The sequence below is a fragment of the Erinaceus europaeus genome, chromosome X (genome assembly GCF_950295315.1).
Source record: "Erinaceus europaeus chromosome X, mEriEur2.1, whole genome shotgun sequence".
Classification (NCBI taxonomy): domain Eukaryota; kingdom Metazoa; phylum Chordata; class Mammalia; order Eulipotyphla; family Erinaceidae; genus Erinaceus; species Erinaceus europaeus.
Window position 1 is genome coordinate 42,749,824 of NC_080185.1, and position 26,872 is coordinate 42,776,695.

At 43.0% G+C, this 26,872-nt stretch overlaps 1 protein-coding gene across 1 annotated transcript in view; it reads left to right on the top strand.

Moving 5' to 3' along the window:
• The window catches only part of KIAA1210 (KIAA1210 ortholog), a 56,794-nt gene that overhangs the window by 19,939 nt on the left and 9,983 nt on the right, over positions 1-26,872 (top strand). Inside the window, exons 6-8 of the mRNA XM_060183425.1 lie at positions 12,383-12,577; positions 14,755-14,863; positions 21,978-26,240. Coding sequence (XP_060039408.1) covers positions 12,383-12,577; positions 14,755-14,863; positions 21,978-26,240 — 4,567 coding nt within the window. The remainder of the gene's footprint in view (positions 1-12,382; positions 12,578-14,754; positions 14,864-21,977; positions 26,241-26,872) is intronic.

The following is a 26,872-nucleotide window of genomic DNA, read 5'->3' on the forward strand; positions in this document are numbered from 1 at the left end:
CTCTGTTTCACTCTCTATGGAAGAAAAATGTCCGCCAGTAGCAATGGAGTCACTGTGCATGTACTGAGCTCCAGTGTTAACCCTGATGGTGGGGTTTGGGTATTGGGAAGACAGTAGAATGGACCTATTTACTATGATTTATTAGACTGTTTTTTTTTGAGGGGGGGAGGTCTGGGAATGCTTAAAATATTACCTATCTGGTAGAGTAAAGTATTCTTGAAGGAATGATGTTAAGTGAGATGAGCCAAAAAGACAGGGATAAACACCAAATGATGTCACTCATTAGTGGAACTTAAGAAACAAGGACAGAAAGTGGAAACACAAAGTCAAACTTGGACAGGGCTTGGTGCGCTATACCAAAGCAAAGGGCCCTAGGGAAGGAGGGCAGAAAGGGGACTAGGGGAGCTTTGGGGTCCTGGCACATGATGGTGGAAAAGGACCTAAGTAGGGGGTGAGAGTATTTTGCAGACACCTATCATGATGATATGAGAAATTATACTCGTGTGTCAACAACTGTACCATAAACCATTAACACCTCCCCGGTAAAAGTCCATTATTTCCACCCATATGAATGAAAGATAACAAGAGTAAATGGCTCAAAGAATTGCAAGATTTGAATGAATTACATGTGTGGGAAATAACCCATGCCTGACAATCAGTAAAAGTCAGTTGTCATTATTTTATTTATTTGCTTTTATGCTTTATTTTTATTAATATTTAATGTTAATTTATAAGATTGTATAGGGTGTAATTACAATGGGGGTGTTATTCTATACAATTTCCACCACCAGAGTTTTGTGTGACATCCCCTCCAATGAAAACTTCCCTATTGTTTATCCCTCTGGGAGTATGGACCAAAATTCTTTTTGGGATCAGAAGGTGGAAGTGTAAACACTTGTGTAAATGCTTCTCGGCTGGACTTGTGCATTGGCAGGTCATTCCATACCTCCAGCCTGTTTCTATATTTCCCTGATGGGGTTAGGGCTCTGAAGAGGTGAAGTTCCAGGAAGCATTGGTGAAGTCATCTGCTCAGGGAAGTCAGGATGGAATCATCATAGCATTTGGAACTTGGTGGCTGAAATACAGTAAGACAGAAAACGGGACAAAATGTTTAACAGATGGGAACCATGAAATTGGAATAGAAAAGATGAAAGTATGGACCTTAGGGTAGAACAAAGCTAGGAAGTCTGTTTTAGGAATGTTCTTAGGAGCTTATGCTTTAATAATCTTTGCTTGAGCTTAATAGCTAACATGGGGGTGGACCAGAAATACTGTTTGGGAAGATGGTGGTCAGTGTTGAGAATAGAAGTAGGTGGCAGGATTAGGGCTCACTTGCTTGAAGAATATATATAAATGCAATTAACTGTTTACCACAATGATCTAGCTCAGGGCCCATGTTCATTCATATTTAGCACAGGAGCCTGTACAACCTCTGAGTTCCTATCATACAGCTCACAGTCCATAGTCACAGCAGGGAAAATTTTAGACTTCACTCATTTCAGAGCCAGTCTTCCTCTAATGGCAGAGTAGCATGACCCAGCCTCCCATTGGACAGTGGTGCAGTCCCCACCATTGCTATTTCATAGTGAGGGTATGGTCCTGAAGAAGCCTACAAAAGAGCTTATAATTGATGTTCCCAATGAGTGTGACCAGTGATGGTAGAGAGAGGGATCTATCAGAGGTCTAGGCCCATATTGTCTATTGGGGGATGCAAGGATTACTTGTCTAGGATCCTGGGTGAAGGGGTGGACTGATAGTGGCCAAAGAAGCCATCATTAACTAAGCCAGTCTCTCGCCTTTATCCAGCTTTTGTAGTCACTCCTATATACGAGAATCTTAGGCTTTCTCCTAGTTGTTAAAGTGTTAAGTGTCCTGTGTTGTATCCGAACCTATATTAGGTTTATGGGAGCTGGCCTCAAGTTAGGGAGGAAATACACCTAGGATTTCAGCATGGTCTTAGTTAGCCTCAGGTTTTTCTGCATTTACTTGTTTGATGATTCTAACAAAAGTTGTCATAGGGACAATAATTTTCTTTTACTATATATATATAGTTTTTGCCAGTATAACTGTTGTTGTATAGTGTTTCTTTGGAAGTTTATCAATAATGCTGATGGTCTTTCAGAAGGCTTTAATTCATGAATGAATTAATTTGCCACCAGGGCTATTTCTGGGGGCTCAGTGCCAGAACTACGAACCCACCACTCCCTGTGGACATTTTTCCATTTTATTTTATTTATTTTATTTTATTTTATAGGACAGAGAGAAATTGAGAGGGGAGGGGAGGTAGAGAAGGAGAGAGAAAGACACCTGCAGACCTGCTTCACTGCTCATGAAGAGTCTCTTCTTCAGATGAGGAGTGGGGGCTTGAACCTGGGTCCTTGAACTTGGTAATATGTGTGCCTAACCAGGTGTACCACCACCTGGCCCTGGTTGTCATTATTGTAGTCATTATTATTATTAGACTTGGGCTTGAAAATAGTTGACCCTCAAGCTCTCTTCTCAAGCATCCCAAAAAGGGCCTGGTTGCAATAAGGGGTCACCTCAGACAGTGACCAGATACTGACTAGGGGTACCACAGGGACAGAACCTTGCCAAGTTCTTCTAGTATCCTCTCCTCTTTTCTCTGGATAAACCATCAAAACTGATTTGTCCAGGTCAGGACCAAAGCTTGTGACATAAGACAACGTGTCATCTCCGTGAGAGCAAGAGCATTGTTCTGTCCATTGCTGTGGGCTCAGTGCTGGGATGTGGTGGGACATGATTTCTTAGCCAATACTGATTGAAGATGAAATTGGGGCTTCTGATTTATATCAGCAGGACCATGGAAGGGACCACAGCCTCAAAGTAAAATGTGTCATGAGCTTTAAGCACGAAGCAACTAAATGAGTCTGCTGGTGCCCAAGAAAAACCCCAATGATCAGTTTTATCCTTCTCCTCCCTGAAAAGTAAAAAACAATGTAACGGGGAGTCGGGCAGTAGTGCAGTGGGTTAAACGCACGTGGCACAAAGCACAAGGACCGGCATAAGGATCCCGGCTGGAGCCCCTGGCTCCCCACCTGCAGGGGAGCCGCTTCACAGGTGGTGAAGCAGGTCTGCAGGTGTCTATCTTTCTCCCCCTCTCTGTCTTCCCCTCCTCTCTCCATTTCTCTGTGTCCTATCCAACAACAACGACATCGATATCAACAATAATAATAACCACAACAATGTTAAACAACAAGGGCAACAAAAGGGAAAATAAATAAATACAAATAAATAAATAAATTGGGGGGTGGCAGAGTACCTGGTTAAACTCAGCATTACCATGCTCAAGAACCAGGGTTCAAGCCTTTGGTTACCACCTGCAGGGGGGAAGCTTCATGAGTGGTGAAGCAGGTCTGTCTAGCAACGATGACATTAATAACAACAACAATGATAACTACAACAACAGTATAACAATAACAAGGGCAGAAAAAGGGAAAATAAATAAATATAAAAAATAAAAAACCAACATAACATAAAACAAAACAAAACAAGTTCTGTACACTTTTTGAAAATTCCAGAAAATCATGGCCCAGGAGGTGGCGCAATGGTACAGTGAAGGGTTTGTAAGCACGAGGTCCTGAGTTTTATCCCTGACACTTCTTATGCCAGAGTGAAACTCTGGCGTTCTCTCTATATCTCTCATAAATCTCTCATAAATAAATATTTTCTAAAATCTTGATGGGATGAAGTAGTTTAGGACATCGAAGATCCAATTCAGATCATTCTGGGAATGCTAAGAACAAGGATTGTAATTTCTGTGCTAAGCCTCAAACAAAACCCCATCTCCCAGAGAACCAGACTTTCAAAGACAGGACCACTGGCACAATGATTATCAGAAACAGAAAAGATTAGCTGTCAACACTGGCAAGGAGATCACACCAGAATTCTTCTAGTCTATTTTTCAAATTCAGGATCACTTTGTTGAGGAAATGTTGTTTTACAGGACTTCTGTTGTCATGAGGGTACATTTCCATATTTCTCAAAAATAGGTTCAGTACATTTCACTCTCAACCAAACCACCATCTTACCCCACCATAGGGATTAATGTTCCCAGCTTCCTCTTAGTGGTCCTCCCGAGCCCTCAAATATGTTGTGATAGACCACAGTCTACTGAGGATTCGCCCTGTGTTGTCCTTCTTTCTCTCTTAGAGCCCATCTGTGAATGAGATCATCCAAGTCTTTCTCTTTCTGACTTACCTTGCTCAATAAGATTACCTTGGTCCTCCCATGCTGTAGCAAAGGAAAACATGTTATCATCTCTTACAGATGTCTGGCATTCTGGTCTTTTAAAAAAAAATCTATTTATTTATTCCCTTTTGTTGCCCTTGTTGTTTTATTGTTGTGGTTATTCTTGTTATTGTTATCAATGTAATCATTGTTGGATAGGACAGAGAGAAATGGAGAGAAGAGGGGAAGACAGAGAGGGGGAGAGAAAGATAGACACCTGCAGACCTGCTTCACCGACTGTGAAGTGACCCCACCCCCTGCAGGTGGGGAGTTGAGGGCTCGAACCAGGATCCTTATGCCAGTCCTTGTGCTTTGTGCCATCTGCACTTAATCCACTGCGCTACTGCCCAACTCCCCATTCTGGGCTTTTTAAGAATTGTTTGTTCATTCCTTCTTGCTTTATAATCCTATATACATTTGAGAGTATAACCTTGATATGTAGGCAGACACCACCCAAGTCCTAGAGCCATTCACACTGCTAAACTGACCCCTTCCCCCTTTGGTAACTACCAGACTGTTCACTGGGTTGAAAATTTAGTTTTATTGTTCTTTGTTCGATTGTTTGCTTGAGTTATTTCTGTTCCACATGGGAGGGGAACCAACCCATATAGAATTCTGGTTTTGTGCCATCCAACACTCTGCAGTGTGTCATTTTCTGAAGCATTGACCATAGTCAGCAGTGAACAAGGTCCTGGTTTGAGCAGGTACCAAGAGTGAAGATGGGGAAATGGGATATTTTCCCCTAACCTTGTTTTTTTGGGGAAGGGGGAAGTCAATAGTTTACAGTACAGTTGTTAACACATGGGTAGAACTTCTCATCTCCCTGTGATAGGTGTCTGCATATCACTCACCCCCCAACTTAGGTCCTTTCCCACCATTACATACCAAGAACCCAGTGTCCTCTCCACTCCACACTTTCCCTCCTTCTACAGAAGTCGGAGTTGTAGTGCGTTGGTGCAATAAAAATGACCTTATGTTTTTCACTCTGGGCTCTTGATTTTTCAACCACTCAGCAACAACAGAGCCCCTGTAACTGGAGAGCAATTATATCCACTGTGACCTTTGTCTCCAATCTTCTTCCATGATAGACCCCATGCCAGCCCAGCAGCAACTGATGTCTAGAAGAATCTGACACAGATTCTAAGGACTCTAATGAATCTACCACTTCTGATGGCCATATTTCCTTTTTTTATTTTTTTAAATTTTATTCGATAGGACAGATAGAAATTGAGAGGTGTGAGGGAAATAGAGAGGGAGAGAGAAATATTGATACCAGCAAACCTGCATCACCACTACTGAAGTGTCTCTTGTGCAGGTGGGGAGTGGGTGCTCAAACCTGGGTCTTTGTGCATGATAATATATGTGCTTAACCAGGTGCATTATTCACTGAGCTGAAGTAGTATCTCATAATTTCTGTTTGCGTTTCTCTAATAATAAGTGACATTGAGAATTTTTTCATATATCTCAAGCCATTTATAGTCTTGTTTAGAGAAGGGTCTATTCAGATCTTTGTTCACTTTTTAATTGGATTGTTTATTTTTCCTGTCGACTTGTATAAATTAAAAAATACTTTAATGCTTAAAATTTGAATGTTATCAGTAGTATGTTACAAGAATGTATAAAGATGTAAGATTATAATGTATAGTTCTCACAAGTCTTATTTTTTCCCCTTTATTGGGGGATTATTATTTTACACTTGACAGTGAATACAATAGTTTGTACATATATAACATTTCTCGGTTTTTGCACATAACAATACATCCCCACTAGGTCCTCTGTCATCCTTTTCTAGGACCTGTACAAGCCTCCACCCACCCACCCCAGAGTCTTTTACTTTGGTGCAATACACCAACTCCGGTTCAGGTTCTACTTGTGTTTTCTCTTCTCTCACAAGTATTAGAAATGGTTTGCGGGAGTCGGGCGGTAGCACAGCGGATTAAGTGCAGGTGGCACAAAGCACAAGGACCAGCGGTGAGGATCCCGGTTCGAGCCCCTAGCTTCCCACCCACAGGGGAGTCACTTCATAGGCAGTGAAGCAGGTCTGCAGGTGTCTATCTTTCTCTACCCCTTTCTGTCTTCCCCTCCTCTCTCCATTTCTCTCTGTCCTATCCAACAATGACGACATCAATAACTACAACAATAAAAACAACAAGGGCAACAAAAGAAAATAAATAAATATTTACAAAAAAGAGTTTAAGATTTATGGACATCAGTAACAACAACTACTACAACAATAAAACAACAAGGACAACAAGAGGGAATAAATAAATAAATAAAAATAAAAATGAATTAAAAAGAAATGGTTTGTTTGCTTCTACTTTTTTTTTTTGCAACATATGTCCCTATGAATTAGTGTTTGAGTGTCCTTTGGATAAATGCCTGAGAGTGATATTGCTGGGTCGTAAGGTATTTCCATTTTGATTTGTTAGGGACCATCCATACAGTCTTCCAAAGGGGCTGCACCAGTTTGCATTCTTACCAGCACTGTAGTGGAGTAACTTTTTCTCCACAGCTTCTTTATTTAATATTTTATTTATTAATGAAAAAGGAGGAGAGAAAGAAAGAACCAGACATCACTCTGGTACATGTGCTGCTGGGGATTGAACTCAGGACCTCATGTTTGAGAGTCCAATGCTCTATCAAGTGTGCCACCTCCTAGACCACTTCTCCACAACTTCTCCAACACCTGTCATTTCCTGGTTTGTTTATGTAAGTTATTCTCTCAGCTGTGAAATGGTATCTCAAAGTAGCTTTTATCTTATTTATTTATTTATTATTGGATGGAGACAGAGAGAAATTGAGAGGGGATGGGGAGCAAGAGAGAGATATAAAGAGAAATACTTGCAGACCTGCTTCACCACTGGTGAAGCTTTCCCCCTACAGGTAGTAACCAAGTAACCAGGGACTTGAACCTAGGTCCTTGCACACTGTAAAGTGTGTGCTTAACCAGGTGTGCCACTGCCTGGTCCCTCAGTGTAGTTTTAATTTGCATTTCTCTAATGATAAGTGAAGTGGAACATTTCTTTATATGTCTGTGGGCCATGTGTATCTCTTCTTTAGAAAACTGCTTAGTTCTTTGATCCATTTTTTAATTGTGTTATTTTTGCTCCTTTTGTAGATCTGTACCAGTTCTTTTATTCTTTTTTATTTATTTGCCCTTTTGTTGCCCTTACTGTTTTTTATTGTTGTTGTTGTTGTTATTGATGTCGTCATTGTTAGATAGGACAGAGAGAAATGGAGAGAGGAGGGGAAGGCAGAGAGGGGGAGAGACAGACAGACACCTGCAGACCTGCTTCATTGCCTATGAAGTGACTGCCCTGCAGGTGGGGAGCCTGGGGCTCAAAGCGGAATCCTTATGCCGGTCCTTGCACTTTGCACCACTTGCGCTTAACCAGCTGTGCTACTGCCGGACTTCCGTATAGAAGCTTCTTAGTTTCATGCAATCCTTTTTATTTACTCTTGTTTTCATTTTGCATGCCCAGGGGCTTGAGTCTCCAAATACATCTTTGATGTGAAGGAACTGCAAAGTTTCACTGACATTTTCTCCTATAAATTTAAGTGCTTCTGGTCTGGTATCTAGATCTTTAACCCATTTTGATGGTGTCAGGTTGTGGTCTAGTTTAACTTTTCTACATGTGGCCATCTAATTTTCCCAGCATCATCTGTTGAAGAGGCCTTGTTTACCCCCATTAACGATTTTGGCCCCTTTGTCATATGTTCAGTGGTTGTATATGTGTGGACTCATTTCTGGGCTTTTGATTCTGCTCTGTTGAACCAAGTGTCCATTCTTATTGCAGTACCACGCTCTTTTGATTACGATTGCTTTGTAGTATAAGCTGAAGTTGTAGGGCATGACACATCCATATTTGACCTCCTTTTCCTCCTCAGAATTGAAAAATATTTCAAAACTATCAATTCCTTGTCTGTCAGGTAGTGTGCAAATATCTTCTCCCAAATTGGTAGATTTCCAGGCTGATTGAAAAGTCAATAGAAAGATGATTTATAATGAATATAACTGATGAATCAGCATAAACACTGTTTTTTGATGTGATACACTATGAAGAGAGGCAACTTTAAGTTAAATATGTCAACAGCAGCAACAGCAAAATAATTATGTTAGGACTAACCTATGCACTAGTTTTTATTACCTTCATTTTCCTAGTTCTGAGTTTAATGCGCTCTTCTTTCTCTAATTCCATAAATTGGAGCATTAGGTTACTTTTTTTTTAGATTTTCTACTTTTTTTAGTAGGAATATACAGGTATAAATTTATTTATTGGTTGATTTATTCACTCATTCATTGTAACCAAAGCACTACTCAATTCTGGCTTATGGTGGTGCAGGAGATTAACCTTGGGACCTGGAAGCCTTGAAAGTCTTTTAAAAATTTATTGGGAATATTAATGGTTTATAGTAGATACAGATGTTGGTACCTGTGTAAAATTTATCACTTTTCTGTAGAATACTCATACTCCCATCCTAGGTCCTTTCTCAACCTCATGCATTAGGATCTGAAAGCCCCCAATGCCCTCCCATCAGAGTCCTTTACTTTGGTGTAATATACCAAACCCAATACAAGTTCTACTTTTTGCTTTCTCTTTCTGCTTTTATTTTTCAACTTTTGTTCATGAATGAGATCATCCAGTTACCTTCCTTCTCTTTCTGGCTTATCTCATTTAACATGATTCCTTCAAGCTTCATGCAAGAGTAGGTAAAGAAGGTGAATTCACAATTTTTAACAGCTGAGTAGTATTCCATAGTGTACACATTTGTTCCATAGACCACAACTTTCTCAGCCACTCATCTGTTGTTGGACACCTACTTGCTTCCAGGTTTTGGCTATTACAAATTATGCTGCTATGAATATAGTTATACACAGATCTTTACTATTACAAATCCTTTTTGTCATGAACATAGATATACTACAATCTTTTTGGACGGCTGTGTTTGATTCCTTAGGATAGATCCCCAGGAAAGGAATTGCGGGATCACAGGGTAAGTCCATTTCTAGTCCTGTGAGAGTTCTCCAGACTACTCTCCATGGGGGGTTGGACCAATTTATATTCCTAGCAGCAGTGGAGGAGGGTAACTTTACCCCTCCCTTATCCCCTAGCCACCTCTCCAGCATTTGTTGTTACTAGATTTTGTGAAGTATAATATTCTCATGGTAGTGAAATGGTTGCATTTCTCTGACATCACTTGGTGCAGTTTTCATATGGCTGTCAGACTCTTCGCTGTTTTCTGTTCATATCCTCTCCCCACTTTTGGATGGGTTTATTTACTTATTTTGTTGTTGTTGTTGTTGTTGTTGTTACTGAGTTTGGTGAGCTCTTTATATATTTTGGTTGTTAACCTTTTGTTTGATGTATGGTATGTGAAGATCTTCTCCAAATTGTAAGGAGTCTCTTTGTTTGGGGGATGGTTTCTTTTGCTGTGCAGAAGCCTTTCACTTTGAGGTAGTCCCACTGGTTTATTTTTGGTTTTATCTTCCTTAGAAATGGACATGTGCCATTAAAGATATTTATATAACTTAGATGGCAAAGAGTTCTGCCAGTATTTGTCTCTAAATGTTGGATGGTTTCTGGTCTAACATCCAAGTTCTTGATCCATCTGAAATTTGCTTTTGTGTGTGGTGACATGTAGTGGTTCAGTTTCATTTCTTTAAATTTTTTTAATATAATTTTTTGCCTTCAGGGTTATTTCTGGGGCTTGGTGCCTGCACCATGAATCCACTGCTCCTGGAGGCCATTTCTTCCCTTTTGTTGCCCTTGTTGTTTTATCTTTGTTGTGGTTATTATTACTATTTGTTATTGATGTCATTGTTGTTGGATAGGACAGAAAGAAATGGAGAAAGGAGGGAAAGACAGAGGGGAGAGAAAGATAGACACCTGCAGACCCGCTTCACCGCTTGTGAAGTGACCCCCTTGCAGGTGGGGAGCTGAGGGTTCAAACCATAATCATTGTGCCAGTCCTTGCACTTTATACCATGTGTGCTTAACCCGCTGCACTACCGCCCGACTTCCCCCTAAAATTTCTTAATCCAATTTTCCCCAAAGCATTTTATGAAGAGAGTCTCCTTACTCCATTGAATCACTTGAGATCCCTTGTAAAAAATATTTGATGCCCATAGATATGAAGATGAAAGTCTTTTTCCAGATCTATTATACTCTTTCCTCGCACCTATGAATTTCTGAGGACTGCTTTTGGTGTATCAAAGATTTGTTAAACTGTACTATTAGTTTTCTTTCTTGTCAAAGCATTTTATCTTTTCACCTGTTCTTTAAGTAATTCATTGACTAAGGGTATGTCATTAACTTGCACCTACTTGTGTTACTGATTCCTAGTTTCATTTCATTGGGGCCTGAGAAAAGACTTTGTAGGATTTCAGTTTTTACAAAAATATTATAGAAACTTATTTTGTGTCTAGAAATACATAGTTTAACTAAGAGAATGATCCAGGTGTACCTCTAAAGAATATATATATTATGCTGTTGGTTGAAATATTTCTTAGGTGTACTTGGTTGATAGTATTGCTGCAAGTCCTTTGTTTTCCAATTAGTTTTCTAATTATTTTTCATCACTTAAATGGCAAACTCAAGTCTATGTTACTGTAGAACTGTTTCCTCTTCACTTTTTGTTATAGTACAGCCTCTTCTTTTTGGTGTCTATGTGTCTATGATTGTTAGATCTTGATGATGAATTCAGACTTTTTTAAATCTAATTTTAAAAATATATTTATTCCCTTTTGTTGCCCTTGTTGTTTTATTGTTGTTCTTATTGATGTCGTCTTTGTTGGATAGGACAGAGAGAAATGGAGAGAGGAGGGGTAGACAGAGAGGAGGAGAGAAAGATAGACACCTGGAGACCTGCTTCACTGCTTGTGAAGCAACTCCCCTGAGGGTGGGGAGCCGGGAGCTTGAACCGGGATCCTTACGCCAGTCCTTGTGCTGGTTTTTGCACTTGAATTCAGACTCTCATCACTAAATAATGGTAATCTATGTTGCTTATAGTTTCTTTTTTTTAGATTTTTAAATATTTATTTCTTTTTTGTTGCCCTTGTTGTTTTTTATTGTTGTTGTAGTTATTGTTGTTGATGTCATCATTCTTGGATAGGACCAAGAGAAATGGAGAGAGGAGGGGAAGACAGAGAGGGGGGGAGAGAAAGATAGACACCTGCAGACCTGCTTCACCGCCTGTGAAGTGACTCCCCTGTAAGTGGGGAGCCAGGGGAGAACCAGGATCCTTATGCAGGTCCTTGTGCTTTGCGCCACATGTGCTTAACCTGCTGCTGCCTATAGTTTCAATTTAAAGTCAGTCATATTTGATACAGGAACAGCTGCCACAGTTTTCTTTCATTTTAAATTCACCATATTTATTTATTTTTGAGCTTATTTGAAGTTATTTATTTATTTGTATGTTTTTATTTTATCAAGCCATTTTTCTCAGAGATTAGTGATTTTCAAGATTGTAAGATTACAGGGTGTATATTATAGCTCCCCACAGCACCCACCACTGAAGTTCTGTGCCCCAATCTTCCCGATGATAATGTCCATAGTTCTTACAAACTTAGAATTCATTTGTTTACTTCTGTTTTTGCCAGTTCATGTGTTTCAGTCTTTAGATTCCACCTATCAGTGAACCATCTGGTCGGTGTCTTTCATCTCTTTACTTATTTTGCTAAGTATAATCACCTCCTGTTTGATTCATTTTGTCCCAAAGGACACAATATCAACTCTTTTGATTGCAGAGAAATATTCGATTGAGTAAATATTCCATAACTTTTTTTCTCTCCAAAAACACTGCTCAGTTGTGGCTTATGTTGAGGGAGGGATAGGACAGGGGTTAAGCCTGGGACTTTGGCGTCTCAGGCTTAAAAGTCTCATTGCATAACGATATCTAAGTGGAGTGAGGTAGGCTTAGGGCAACCTAAACTCCCTGTTTCTTGATCCCACCTGTAAAGAAACCAGAGAAGAGTATGCACCTGGCTTCCAAAGAACCTGCTGACCAGTGTTACTATGGGAGCAAGGAAGAAATCTGCACTCTGCTAGAGGTACTATGAGCTTTGGAACACAGTGGCAACATGCAGGGCTGACCTGCCTTTTTATTCTCTCCTCACCCTTCTCAACCCAACCAGAAGTCTTCTGAGGCAGCCTCTGGACCTGTGCGCTCCCAGTCCTTGACCACATTCACCACAAACAGTAGCACCCAGAAGACAAGTGGATTTAACCGCCCTGCATCCAACCAGGGATGTCTTGATTCCTCTGCTGCCCGGCATAAGATGGCTTTAAATCCCCGGAAGCAAAAGAAGAAGAAGAAATCACAGGAATCTGTAAGAAGTTCCATCCTGCGTGGGGTAGGCGGGCATCAGCTAGGCAGTGGCAAACATGGTTAAGTACACACATGACAGTGTGCAAGGACTCAGGTTCAAGCCCTGACTCCCCACTTGTAGGGGAGAAACTTCATGAGTGGTGAAGCAGGGCTGCAGGTGTCTCTGTGACTCTTTCTCTCTCTACTTCCCCCCTTTCAATTTCTCTCTGTCTCTACCCAATAATAAATAAATGAAAGTATTTTTAAAAAGGAAGAAGTCCCAACCTCTGCAAGCTGCCTCTGGGGGTTGTGAGTTAAGGGGATGGGAGTCACAGCCTCCTGAGGGGTGGTAAAGTCAAGGGCACTGTTCTGGACTTCACAGCCACGGGAGGGGGACTGACTGGTACCCCTTGGGTGAGACCCTCTTTTTATTCACAATTTACATAAGAGGTCTGAAGAAGACAAGACCAGTGACCCAAAACTCCTGGCAATGCTTATTGACTTAACATCTGGGAGGTAGCTCAATCCTCTTTGTAGAAAATATTCAACATGACCCAGCTCTAGATACTTCTATTTTAATTATTTACATTTTTTCGCATTTATTTGATAGAGATACAGAGAAATCAAGAGGGGGGAAGGAGAGACACCTTAAGTGCCACTTCACTACTTGTGAAGCTCCCCCCACACCTCCCAAGTGGGGATCAGGAGTTTATTTTATCTTATTTTATTTTTTATTAAATTTATTTATAAAATAAAAACGGAAGCTATTGACAGAACAGTAGGATAAGAAGGTTAAAATGCCAGACATTTCCTACCAGCAGGGTATTATATCCCATTCTCTCCACTGGAAGCTTTCCTATTCTTTACCAGAATCATTATGGGGTGGAGAAGGTGGAATGTCTGTCTTCTGTAATTGCTTCTCCACTGAGCATGGGCATTGGCAGGTCAGAGGATCAGGAGTTTAAACCCAGGTCTCTGTGTGTGATAACATGTGTCATCAGCTCACAGTGCCACCTCCTGACCTCTCAAGATTCTTTCTTATATAGCAGTTCAGAGATTGGATAGTGGCTTAGCTGGTAGCGTACACAATATGAGGATTAGGGTTTAAGACCCCAGTACCCACCTACAAGAGGAAGTAGGGACCACAAAGGTTGAAATTGCACTGCAGGTATCTCTCTGCCTCTCTCTCTCTGTCTCTGTCTCTTGCCCCCTATCAAAACATAAAAACCTGTTGGGATCGGGAGTCAGGCGGTAGCGCAGTGGGTTAAGCACATGTGGCACAAAGTGGTAAGGATCCCGGTTTGAGTCCCCGGCTGCCCACCTGCAGGGGAGTCACTTCACACGTAGTGAAGCAGGTCTGTAGGTATCTATCTTTCTCTCCCCTTCTCTATCTTCCCCTTCTTCATTTCTCTCTGTGCTATCCAACAATGATGACATCAACAACAACAACAATAGTAACTACAACAATAAAAAAACAAGGGCAACAAAGGGGGCTAAATAAAAAGAAAGTCTTTAAAAACATAACCTGCTGGGATCCATGGAGTCATGTAGGTGCTGAGTTCCAGCAGTAGCCTTCATGGGAAAAAAGGAAAACATAAATGAAATAACTAAAGAAAATAAGTAGTTGAAACCCAGGAGCTACGTAATCGAGCCTGTTCTCTCTATCTGGAGGTCAAGCTTCCAACTATGGCAAGGTTTCAGAACTCAGCTTAGTTTCTCTCCAAAGAGAGATCTCTCAATCTGGGCAAACCACTTGGAATAGCTGAACTGATCACCAAGTGAAGGGTGCCACCGGAAACAACCTCCCTCTCTAACATTCCTGTCATCCACCTAGCAGAGACATTTAGACACCCAGGGCTTTTTCTTCCTGCTTTTATTTATCTATTTGTTTATTTACTCATTCATTTATTTAATGGCTAGAAACAAAGAGAAATTGAATAGGAAGGAGGATATAGAGAGGAAGAGAGACAGAGAGACACCTGTAGCATTGCTTCACAGCTCATGGAAGCATCCCCCTCTGTAGGTGGGGACTAGGGGTATGAACTTGGGTCCTTGTGCATTGTGACATATGGACTCACCCAGGTGCACCAATGCTCAGCTCCTCTTATCTTTTTATATCCCCCTCCCCCTTGAACCACATTGCAGACATGGATGGGGAGCACTGTGGTCTGAGCCCTACTCTTTCTCTCCCTCATGTAGATGAAGGCCAAGAAGGAGGGGCTACACGTTCAGCTCCTGTCTGAAGATGAGAAGGATGTCAGCAAAGCAAAAGCTGTTGAACAGAACAAGTCCAAAAAGGACAGTTCAGGTGAGTAGAGCTTCACATCCATCTTGAAGTGTGTGTTCCAAATCTAACTGCACAGTGTGAGGTGAAAAGGCCTACAAATGGATGGACCCCAGGCCTGCTGGCTCTGGTCCTCAGAAAGCTTCACATTAAAGATGTCTTCAGGTGGCCAGTTGGTGGAAAACCCTGTTAAGAGAACATAACACCATGTTCAAGGTTCTGGGTTCAAGCTCCTGCTCCCTCCCTGCAGGGGGACGTTTCATGACTGGTGAAGCATGTCTGCAGGTATCTCTGTTTTTTTTTTCTCTCTCTCTATCTCCTGTGGCCTCTCAATTTCTCTTTGTTCTGTCAAACAAGAATATAGGAAAAAGAAAAAAATGTAAAAATTGGCCACTGGGAATGGTGGATGCCTAGTGTCTGTACCGAGTCCTTCAGCAATAACCCTGTCGCAATTAAAAAAAAAAAGACTCTATCAACTGTGGCCCTGGACTTTTTGTCTAAATTGCATACTGTACAAAATGCCACCTGTGTAGGGTTTAGGGAAAGGGTTCATACTGGCATCCTTGATTTTCTTCCAAGGAAATGCCCTTTAAAATACTTTTACAGGGTGGTGGTTAACAGTTTCCAGTCCACTTGCTGACACACGGGTACAAGCTTGCATCCCCTCATCATAGGCGTCTGCAAAACACTCTCACCCCCAACTTAGGTCCTTTTCCATCATTATACACCAGGAGCCAAGTGCTCCCCGCTTCCCATGTGTCTCCCCTCCCCAGGGTCCTTTGCTTTGGTGTAATACACCACACCTAGTCCAACTTTCCCTTTGTGCTTCCTCTTTCTGTCCTTGTTTCTTTTTTATAATTTTTATTTATTTATTTATTTATTTATTATTGTATTTATAAAAAGGAAACACAGACAAAAACATAGTATAAGAGGGGTACAACTCCAGACAATTCCCACCACCAGAACTCTGTATCCCATCCCCTTCCTTGATAGCTTTCCTATTCTTTATCCCTCTGGGAGTATGGACTCAAGGTCATTGTGGGATGCAGAAGGTGGAAGGTCTGGCTTCTGTAATTTCTTCCCTGCTGAACATGGGAGTTGACAAGTCAATCCATACTCCCAGCCTGTCTCTCTCTTTCCCTAGTGGGGCAGAGTTCTGAGAAATCAGAGGTCCAGGACAATTTGGTGGGGTTGTCTGTCTAGGGAAGTCTGTTTGGCATCATGGTAGCATCTGGAACCTGGTGGCTGAAAAGAGAGTTAACATATGAAGAGTTGGGGGATGGGGAGTCTCCATTTTGTACTTAGCTAGTAGGCATATTTTACTTATATTCTAAATGGACTGTAGATATAATAGTTTTTTTTTCCCCTGAGCCTGAAATCTGAAATGTGGGTGGATCCAAGTTATTGTCTGGGGAGATGATGTCATGGCTGCATAAAGGACCAGAAAACTGGATCAGGGAAGAGAGTATCTCCCAAATATGGGAACGGTGTATAAATATTATTGCCTGTAATCCCCATCTGTTTGATCTGATCTGGGGCCCATATTCAGCTTAGGAGCCTATGTGACCTCTGCATCCCTGTAGATCTGAGCTCACATTCTGTGGTCATGAGTAGGAACTTTCCCAGCTGCCCCAATTTCAGGACCCATCTTCCTCACGTGTAGCATAGAGTATGTTGTCCAGGCCCTCTTTGGAGGATGGAACATTCTCTACCATTCTTGACCCAAGTTGAGGGCAAGGTCCTATGGGGACCCACAAAGGTGTCTATTTTATTGTTCCTGATAGAGATGAACAGTAACAATGGAGAGAGGGATTTAATCGAGGTCTAGGCCATCATTTCTGTTTGGGAATCCCAGGACTCCCCGACTAGGGCCCCAGCTGTCGGGTTGACTAAAGAGTCATCGTTAAAGTATTCCAGTCTCTTGCCCTTATTCAGCTTTTGCAGTCTTTGCTTTGATAAGGTTAGCTTTGGAGTGAGTGAGGGAAATATAATAGGAAGTAGGTGAGGAGGGTATCTAAGTCTAAGTAGACACTATTTCATTATGAACTTTATACTGACTCACTGGAGACTATTGTCTACTTTTGCTTTTAGGTATATATTTTGCCCTGATTTATAGATACATGTGAACATATACTCTATCTCACAGGATCTGGTCAATATCTAGGTTTTGGGACTTTGTTAGGAAGTGAACCATCTGGAATGGAATTAGCGAATCCTATGAAAGGAAAGGTCTCACCCGAGTAATGAAGCTAAAGAGTTGACATTCCATGACTGACGTCTCTGGACACAGTCTGAAGTGAAGCATGCTGAGGTGGTACTCATTGCATTGATTAGGTTGGGATCATCGAATGCAATATCATCTGGTATGAGTTGAGAGAAGCATGCAGGAAAGTGAGCCCCATCTTAGAGGTTCCAGGACTGGGGGAAATATAGGGGAAATATAGGAAGCGGGAGGTTCCTGCTGTCTTAGGGTTTAAGAAGGCAATAGATAAGTTATTGCTATAATTATATTATTTGGCAATTAGGTTAACTTTGAAATATCTCTTTGTTAGGAGTTTCTGTTTCATATAAAACATCACCATAATTTATGTCCTTTGACAGTATTTGTATATAGCTGTGCCACTGGCTGTTTCTGTTCTCCCTGGTCTAACCATTTTTTTTAAAGGCAAATAATTTCATTTATTTATTTATAAATTTCTTTTCTGGGGAATTAATGTTTTATCTTTGACAGTAAATACAATAATTTGTACATGCATAACATTTCCCAGTTTTCCATAACACAATATAACCCTCACTAAGTCCTCTGTCATCCTTTTGGGCCTGTATTCTCCCCCCCACCCACTCCAGAGTCTTTTACTTTGGTGCAATACGCCAATTCCAGTTCAGGTTCTACTTGTGTTTTCTCTTCTGATCTTGTTTTTCAACTTCTGCCTGAGAGTGAGCTTATCCCATATTCATCCTTCTGTTTCTGACTCATTTCACTTAACATGATTTTTTTCAAGCTCCTTCCAAGATTGGTTGAAAATGGTGGAGTCACTGTTTTTAATAGCTGGGTAGTATTCCATTGTGCATATATACCACAACTTGCTCAGCCACTCATCTGTTATTGGATACCTGGGTTGTTTCCGGGTATTGGCTATGTGTACATAGATCTTTTTGGATGGTTGTATTGGGTTCCTTAGGATATATCCTCAGGAGAGGAATTGCAGGATCATAGGGTAGGTCCATTTCTAGCCTTCTGAGATTTCTCCAGACTGTTCTCCATAGAGGTTGGACCAATTTACATTTCCACCAGCAGTGCAAGAGGGTTCCTTTGACAACCACAACCTCTCCAGCATTTGTTTCTGCTACCTTTTCTGATGTATGACATTCTCACAGGAGTGAAGTGGTATGTCATTGTTGTCTTTATTTGCATTTCCATGACAGTCAAAGACTTGGAGCATTTTTTCATGTGTTTCTCAGCCTTTTGGCTCTCTTTTATGTTGAATATTCTGTCCATGTCCTCTCGCCATTTTTGGATGGGGTTATTTGTTTTCTTCTTTTTGAGTTTGGCAAGCTCTTTATATATTTTGATTATTTGCCTCAGTTCCATTCTGTGAGGGGTCTCTTTGTTTGGGTAGTGGTTTCTTTTTCTGTGGAGAAGCTTTTTAATTTCATGTAGTCCCATAGGATTATACTTGCCTCAATCTTCTTTGTAATTAGATTCATTTAAACCTACCAGGGAAACAGAGAGGCAGGCTCGGAGTATGGATTGACCAGTCAACACCCATGTTCAGCCGGGAAGCAATTGCAGAAGCCAGACCTTTCACCTTCTGCATTCCTCAATGACCTTAGGTCCATACTCCCAGAGGGATAAAGAATAGGAAAGCTATCAGAGAAGGGAATGGGATATGGAGATCTGGTGGTGGGAATTGTATGAAGTGGTACCCTTCTTATCCTACAGTTTTGTTAATATCTCCTTTTTTAAATAAATAAAAATAATTATGCAGCAAAGAGTTCTGCCAATATTTTCCTCTAAGTAGCTGATAGTTTCTGGTCTAACATTAAAGTTCTTGATCCCCTTGGAATTTACTTTTGTATTTGGTAAAATATAGTGGTTCAGTTTCATTCTTCTGCATGTTTCAACCCATTTTTTCCAACACCATTTGAAGAGACTCTGCTTTCCCCATTTTATAATCTGGGCACCTTTGTCAAAAAGTAGATGTCCATAGGTGTGGGGACGTACTTCTTGGCTCTCAATTCTATTCCACTGGTCAGTGTGTCTATTCATATACCAGTACCAAGCAGTTTGATTACAGTGGACCTATAATACAATTTGAGACCTGGGAGTGTGATGCCTCCAGTTCTATTCTTTTTTCTCAAGATTGCTTTGGCAATTCTAGGTCTTTTCTCGTTCCAGATAAACATTTGTAGCATTTGTTCTATTCTCCTAAAAAATGTGTTTGGGATCTAGATGGGGATAACATTAAATTTGTATATGGCTCTGGGTAGTATATTCATTTTGATGATGTTAATTCTTCCAACCCATAAACATGGAATATCTTTCCACTTCTTTATGTCTTTTTCAATTTCCTTGAGTAGTGACTTATGATTTTTCAGTATACAAGTCTTTCACTTCTTTGGTTAGGTTTATTCCTAGATGTTGTATTGTTTTTGTTGCTATAGTAAAAGGAATTGATTTCTGGATTTCATCTTCCTCTAACTTAGTGTTGCATAGAGGAATGCCACTGACTTCTGTATGCTATTTTTTTAGCCTGAAACTTTACTGTATTGCCTGATGATTTCCTAAAGCTTCTTGCTGGATTCTTTATGTTTTTCTATGTATACTATCATGTCATCTGCAAATAGGAAGAGTTTGACTTCTTCTCTTCCAATCTGTATCCCTTGAATTCCTTGCTCCTGCCTGTTTGCTACGGCAAGAACTTCCAACACTATGTTGAATAATAATGGTGATAGTGGGCAGTCCTGTCTAGTACCTGATCTGAGGGGATATGCTTCCAGTTTTTCACCATTGAGTATGAGGTTGGTTGTAGGTTTGTTATAAATAAACTCCACTATCTTCAGGAATTTTCCCTCTATTCCCACTTTCTTTGTAGTTTTTTGATCATAAAGGGATATTGTACTTTGTCAAAGGATTGCTATGCATCTATTGATATAACCATGTGGTTTTTGGTCTTGCTTTTATTGATGTGGTGAATCATGTTGTTTGATTTAAGTATATTAAACCAACCTTTCATGCCTGGGATAAACCCCACTATGTCATGATGAACAATCTTTTTTTTTTAATGATATTTTAATTTAATTTTATTTATTTATTCCCTTTTTGTTGCCATTATTGTTTTATTGTTGTAGTTATTATTATTGTTGTTCTCGTCGTTGTTGGATAGGACAGAGAGAAACGGAGAGAGGAGGGGAAGACAGAGATGGGGAGAGAAAGATAGACACCTGCAGACCTGCTTCACCGCCTCTGAAGTGACTTCCCTGCAGGTGGGGAGCCGGGGTTCGAACCGGGATCCCCATTGCCGGTCCTTGTGCTTTGCGCCACCTGCGTTTAACCTGCTGCGCTACAGCCCGACTCCCTTTTAATGATCTTTTAAATTTTTTTAAAATTATCTTTATTTATTGGATAGAGACAGTCAGAAATCGAGAGGGAAGGGAGGGATAGAGAAGGTGAGGGGCAGAGAGACACCTGTAGCACTGCTTCACCACTTGTGAAACTTTCCCCTTGCAGGTGGGGGCTGGGGGCTTGAACCCAGGTCCTTGCGCATTGTAACATGTATGCTCAATCAGGTGCGCCACCACCTGGCCCCCGAACAATCTTTTGAATATATTGCTGTGTCCGGCTGGCTAGAATTTTGCTCAGTATTTTAGCATCTATGTTCATCAGAGATGTTGATTTGTAGTTTTCTTTTCTGGTTGTGTCCCTGGGTTAGCAGTGTGATCAGAATCCATGTCCATGGACAGCTAACCTAAGATTGTTTTATATAAGATGTTAGAAAGCAGGAAGAAAACAGGAGGAGAATAAACTCCCCCCACCACATAACTCCTGCTGAACCCTTTCAAAAGATGGAATCAATCCCTGCATATGAAATGGAAACTGAGAGAGAACAGAAACACTAATTAAAAGGCTGACCAAATAGCTCTCCTGGATAGTGCGCTGCTTTGCCCTGTACAAAACTGGTTCAAGCCCAGCACCACCACACTGAAGGAAGCTTCAGTGCTGATATTTCCCTTCCCTTCCCTTCCCTTCCCTTCCCTTCCCTTCCCTTCCCTTCCCTTCCCTTCCCTTCCCTTCCCTTCCCTTCCCTTCCCTTCCTTTCCCTTCTCCTCTTCCCTTCCCTTCTCCTCTTCCCTTCCCTTCCCTTCCCTTCCCTTCCCTTCCCTTCCCTTCCCTTCCCTTCCCTTCCCTTCTCCCCTTCCCTTCCCTTCCCTTCCCTTCCCTTCCCTTCCCTTCCCTTCCCTTCCCTTCCCTCCTCTCCCCTCTCCTCCTCTCCCCTCTCCTCCTCTCCCCTCCAGTTCCCCCTTCCCTTCCCTCCCCTCCCCTCTCCTCTCCCCTCCCCTTCCGTCATCTCCTCTCTTGTCCTCTTCTTTCTTCTCTTTTATCTTTTCTTCTGTTTCTCCAGAACTACATTAAAAGAGAAAAACGAAAGAATTGAAAGGACTAAAAGAAAAGTGATACCAATTAGAAAGTGAAATTCCCCTTCAACCTCTAAGTTTCCTAAAAGGTGGTCATTACTACAGGTACAAAAAGATGCCATTTTGATGTACGTCAGCTAGTGGTGGAGCACACTATAAGTAAAATGGTTATGGTTCTGGAACAGTATTATTATTACATTTTTATAATTATATTTACTTATTGGACAGAGATAGCCAGAATATATATATATATATATATATATATATATATATATAGAGAGAGAGAGAGAGAGAGAGAGAGAAGCAGAAACACACCTGCAACACTGCTTAGTCACTTGCAAAGCTTTCCTCCGGCAGGTAGGGATTGAGAGCTAGAACCCTGGTCCTTGCACATTGTAACATGTATGCTCAACAAGGTGGGCCTCCACCCAGCCCCACAGTATTGTTCTCTGAAGAAGCCAAGACACTAATTCTTTTATGGCCTTATTTTTACTTGGTACAGATTCCTTGAATGTGGATCAGAGGTGTAAGACTGACATATGTGATAAAGACACAGATGAAACTTCAAATAAGAGAAACAAAGGAAAAGGATCCGATCCTTCCTGCATGCGTGAGGATGAATCCAAATTTGAAATCCTAAAACCATCCAGTTCTGGAATGGACTTTGCTGATGGTGACAGTTCGCTGCCTACTATCAAGACCACCAAGGAGTGTGCTGCCTTGCACCTGGTCACCGAGCATCAAGACACAGAGAAAGATCCCACTCCACAAGCAGAGACCCCTCCACCTCAGGGGAAGCTGTCAGACACAGAGGATACAGTCAAGAAAGCTGATGGTGAAGATGTTGAAGTCAGAGATACACCGGTCTCACAGCTTATCCCACAAGAGCATGAGGAGAGGGTGGCCCCAGCCCACCCTGAAGGTGGTACTTCCCTTGGTGGAGGTGATCAATCCGAAACTGGGGCTTCGCTTCTGTCAGTGGAGGAAAGCCTGTCTCCACCCCAAGAAGATGACATTTTCTCCATGGTGATGGAGTCCCAGCTGTTTTTGGATCCCCCTCCCTCCCCATCCTCAGAAAGGGAAGAGGCTTCCAGCCTGTGTATACAAAGTGAACAGAGCATCAGTAGTGACAATTCCATGGAAGAAGACCTGCATGCCTGTGTAGCCAGGGTGTTAGCAGAGGAAGGTCTCTTTGAAGAGAGGCTTCCCCAAGAGGGCCTGTCTTGGCTCATGAAGAAGCTAGACCCTGAGATTGAATCATTGGGTTCTGACAGCATGGCTGAAGTAGAAGACAGTAATACTGAGCAGCAGGAACAGCTGGCTCCTGGCTCTGCTCCCCAGACCCCAGAGACCCCTCAAGATGGACCAGAGTTCTTTTGCAAAACAGAAAATAACAGTCTGGAGGCCAGCACTGCTGAGCAGCAGTCCACTCCACATTGTGTCCCCCAGTCCCTGGGGAAACCGGAAGCTGAGGAGCGACTGGTAGATTCAGAGGAGCGGACTGACTCTGATCAACAGCTGACTTCACAAGTCTCTTTCCAGGCCCTGGAGAAGCCAGAAGATGAAGAAGAAGGCATAAATGAATCCAAAAGTCTGCTTGCGGACTCCAACAGCGAGGAGCAGCAGACTCTGGCGCTCACTACCCAGGCTTTGGAGGAATCTGAAGTTGAGACTTCCTCAGAATTGAGTAGCTACACTGAGAAGTATGAAAGTGGGGTAGACTGGAGCACCTCTGAGGAAGAGCTGCTCCTCAAACACCCTTCGAAGGCCTCAGGGAGGCCCAAACACCACCAAAATGCCTCCACAGCTTCCCTGACTATGGCTGAGGGACAGGATCATCCCAGACAACTGAAAACTGCCACAGGGGCTACACAACCCTTTGTGAAGCTGAATGCCCAACGTGTCTCCCAGGGCCACAAGGGGGTGTCCACAAAATGGCGCAACCCTGTGAAGCTGATTCTTCCCAAACATGCTTTTCAATCATGGGTGAGCTCCAAAGGCAAGCGGCCAGGTTCTCCAGGGTCGAAGAACACATCTGCAGAATGGGGTGTTTCTGTAGAGTCACCCCCTTCCAGATTGCTTTCCCGGCGCCTGAGGAGGCCTAAGATGGACCAGCAATGCCCCTCCAGGTCCAAAATAGTGACTCATAAAGGTGCCACTTACACCAGACTACTTCCACCCATGTCTGACTCTCAATCCCCAAGGAAATTCAAAACCAGAAAGACGATTCCTGAAGACCTAGAGAACTCTGACTCTGATGAGAGCGATCCTGTGGAATCTCTTCTCAGGTCATCTACTTTCAGTTCCATGAAGTCCGAACAGAAACTGCAAGCCAACTTGGACACCAAGAGTTCAATCAGTGGTGACAAGAGCATTTCTAAGGATCTGATGGATCTCAGCCAACACCCTAAACCTTGGACAAGCCCAAGAAGCCTGCGAAAGGTTTCTTTTCCAGGTGCTGCTGGGTTAGGAGCAAGCTTGGCCAGGGAGCCTCTACTGAGTAGAGTCCCGTTGCATTCCTCGACCACCACTAAAACGCAGAATGTGTTATCGGGGCCTGATGGGGCCACTGCTGAGATTCTGCCCCCAAAAATATTTCCACTGTCCATGGGAGCTTGTGTGGGCCAGCAAACCATGGAGAACACTGCAGTGGAGGAGGGCAAGTTTGCAAGGTTGCTGTCTTTCAAATGTCCACCACAGCACTTGATGAAGCCAAAATTTAAGCCACTGAGTACAGCCCTCAGTTCCCTGGCTGCATCTGTAGAGCAGAGGGCAACCGGGCACACATCTCCCAAACACTCCTTCCAACCCCCGATGGGGCCCCGGATCCAGCCACAAGGCTCTGCGGAGCCCGAAAAGATTCCAAATAAGAAGGGCAGATCTCTGGAGCCACTAGCTACCAGGAATTTTTTCCAACCTTGGGTGAGCTCAGTATTGGAGAAGCAAGTAGCTCTTGGGGGCCCCAACAATCCTGCCACTGACTGGGGCAGCTCCAACCAGCCCCATCCTCCCAGGCTGTCTGCTCAGAACTTGAGCTCACCCTGGTTGAGGGATCAAAAGGTCTCAAGCTCCAAGAACACCTGTGACGACTGGCGCCGGCCAGTGAAGCTGATGCCATCCAGACGGTCCTTCCAGTCCTGGCTGACCCCCCAGTTCGAGCAACAGATCTTCTCGGGTCTTGAGAGTGCGGTGGCTGAGAAGAATAACTCTGCGGAGAAGGTAGCTCCCACATCAACTTCACAGGCCCTAGTGGGTAAACTAGGTGCCCAGATGCTCCCCTCTGGCAGTCCCAAGAGCCAGATCCTTGGCGATGATGATGAAGATGAGATAGAGGATGTAGGTGTAGATGACTACGAGGAGGAGGAGGAAGAAGAAGAGGAAGAGGTGCTTGAGGTTGAGGAAGAAGAGGAGGAAGAGGCGGAGGAGGAGGAACAAGGTGTTTCTCAAGAGGCACTGCCTCCCAGACACCTTTCCCGGGTCATCAGAGGCCCCAGGTCAGGAGTCCAGAGCCTCGGTGGGGAGGAGAATGAGAAGCCTGTGCTCCACAGACAATCTGAGGAGCTCCTGCTCATGAATGAGGCTGAGCCGCCACCCTCGCTCAGCTCAGTCATTGGCGAAGGTGAGTCAGAATCCCTGCAGCCTTCCAAAAAGCCTTCTCAAAGTTTTGTAAAATTCATGGCGGAGAAAGTCTTCGCTGAGAGCCCTGTGATGACGGGAGGAGTTCGCTTAGATCCTCTGTCTCCAAACCCAGCTTCCAAATCCTTGCTGAATCCCAGAGTGGAGAGCAAAGCTTTTGGGACCTGGGAAAATGTGACCATCGAGGAAGGCTTCACACTAAAATATCCCTTAAAGTCCTTGAAGAAAGCTGAACATCTGCGAGACCACTACTCATCACAATCAGAGAGTGCTCCAACAAAATGGAGCACTTCCAAGGAGCAGCTGCCTCCCAGGTCCCTTGGCTGGACCCAGGGGAAGGCTGATCCCCAGCACGAAGTCTGCCCCTTGTATTTAGAAAGCTCCCAGGGCCTGTGGGACCAGCCTACAGCACAACCACCTGCCAGGCAGCTTTTCCAAGCTGAGCCTGGAACCGGTTTCCAAGCTCAGAATTTCTTCCGAGGCTCCCTGGCTTCCCACACAGAGAGGAGCACTCCCAAGGAGTGTCAGGATTTCACTGAGCATGGATATCATCGACTGCCTTATCCAAGTCCTGTAGGTGACTTATCCACCACTGAGGTGACATACCCTGAGAGTCACCTCCATGGCTGGGCTCACCTCAAAGTGCCACCGATCATCACCAAGGCTAGAAAACACAGTCGCAGTTCTGAAGATCTCGTTAAGAACATTCTGGGTCCTGCCACAAAGCCTGTAAATCTCACCACTACTCCAGTCTGCCAGGCCTTCAGTTCTGGGGCCCCTTCCTCCAAGGAAGAAATACTTCAGAGTGGGAGTCAAAATGAGGAGCACCATTCCAATTCTTCCACCTGCAAGGCCGAGGTCCAAAACCTGTTTGGTATCCGCCTACGTGAAGTCCCATTCACACCCAAGTATAAGGAAGAAAATAATGAGGACTTGGCTAAACCTTCCTCTCTATCTTCAAGCCCTGTTGTATCTTCCCTGGTGAGAAACCACCCCGTCCGAAGGAGTGTCTCCCAGGGCTTCCTGGGTGTCCTTGAGAACCAGATGACCACATGCAATTCAACGGAAATAACACAGAGCAGACCAAAATCAGAGACTGTGGATAAGATATCACCTAGCAAGTTCCCAGGTGAGACTTGACCTGCTCAGGTAGTGAGCAGGTATCAATGGAAGGATGAGCTAGATACCCAAGATTTGAAGGGAAGGAGGTCTGTTCTAGATCTGTCTGATGGGTGGTTGCTTTAATAGACAGGCTAGTGGATGGGTGGGGCAGAGGGTACCCCATTCTAAATGAATGGATTTGGAGGTGGATTTTGAGTTGTTTCCTTCCTCCAAAAGGGTCTTCTGGAGTGTGAGTGTGATTCTCCCCACCCCACCCCCACGATTGTCTCCCAATTCCTTCCCTTCCCCTGGTCCTCACACCTTCCATCAGAATGGAATCCGTGCTTTTCTCAGAATGTTTTTCCATGTGGGGTGCGGGTGGTGGCACACCTGTTCAATGCACACATAACCATTTACAAGGACCTGTGTTTGAGCCCCACCTCCCCACTTGCAGAGGGAAGCTCCTTGACTAGTGAAGCAGGTCTGTAGGTGTCTCTCTGTCTCTCTCTCTCGCTATTTGCTCCTCCCTTCTCAATTGCTCTCTGTCCTATCAAATAAAACAGAAAGAGAAACAATGGCCTTCGGGAGTGGTGAGTTTCTAGTGCTGATACACCAACCCCCAGTGATAACTCTGGTAGCAATTTCAAAGAATGTTGTAAC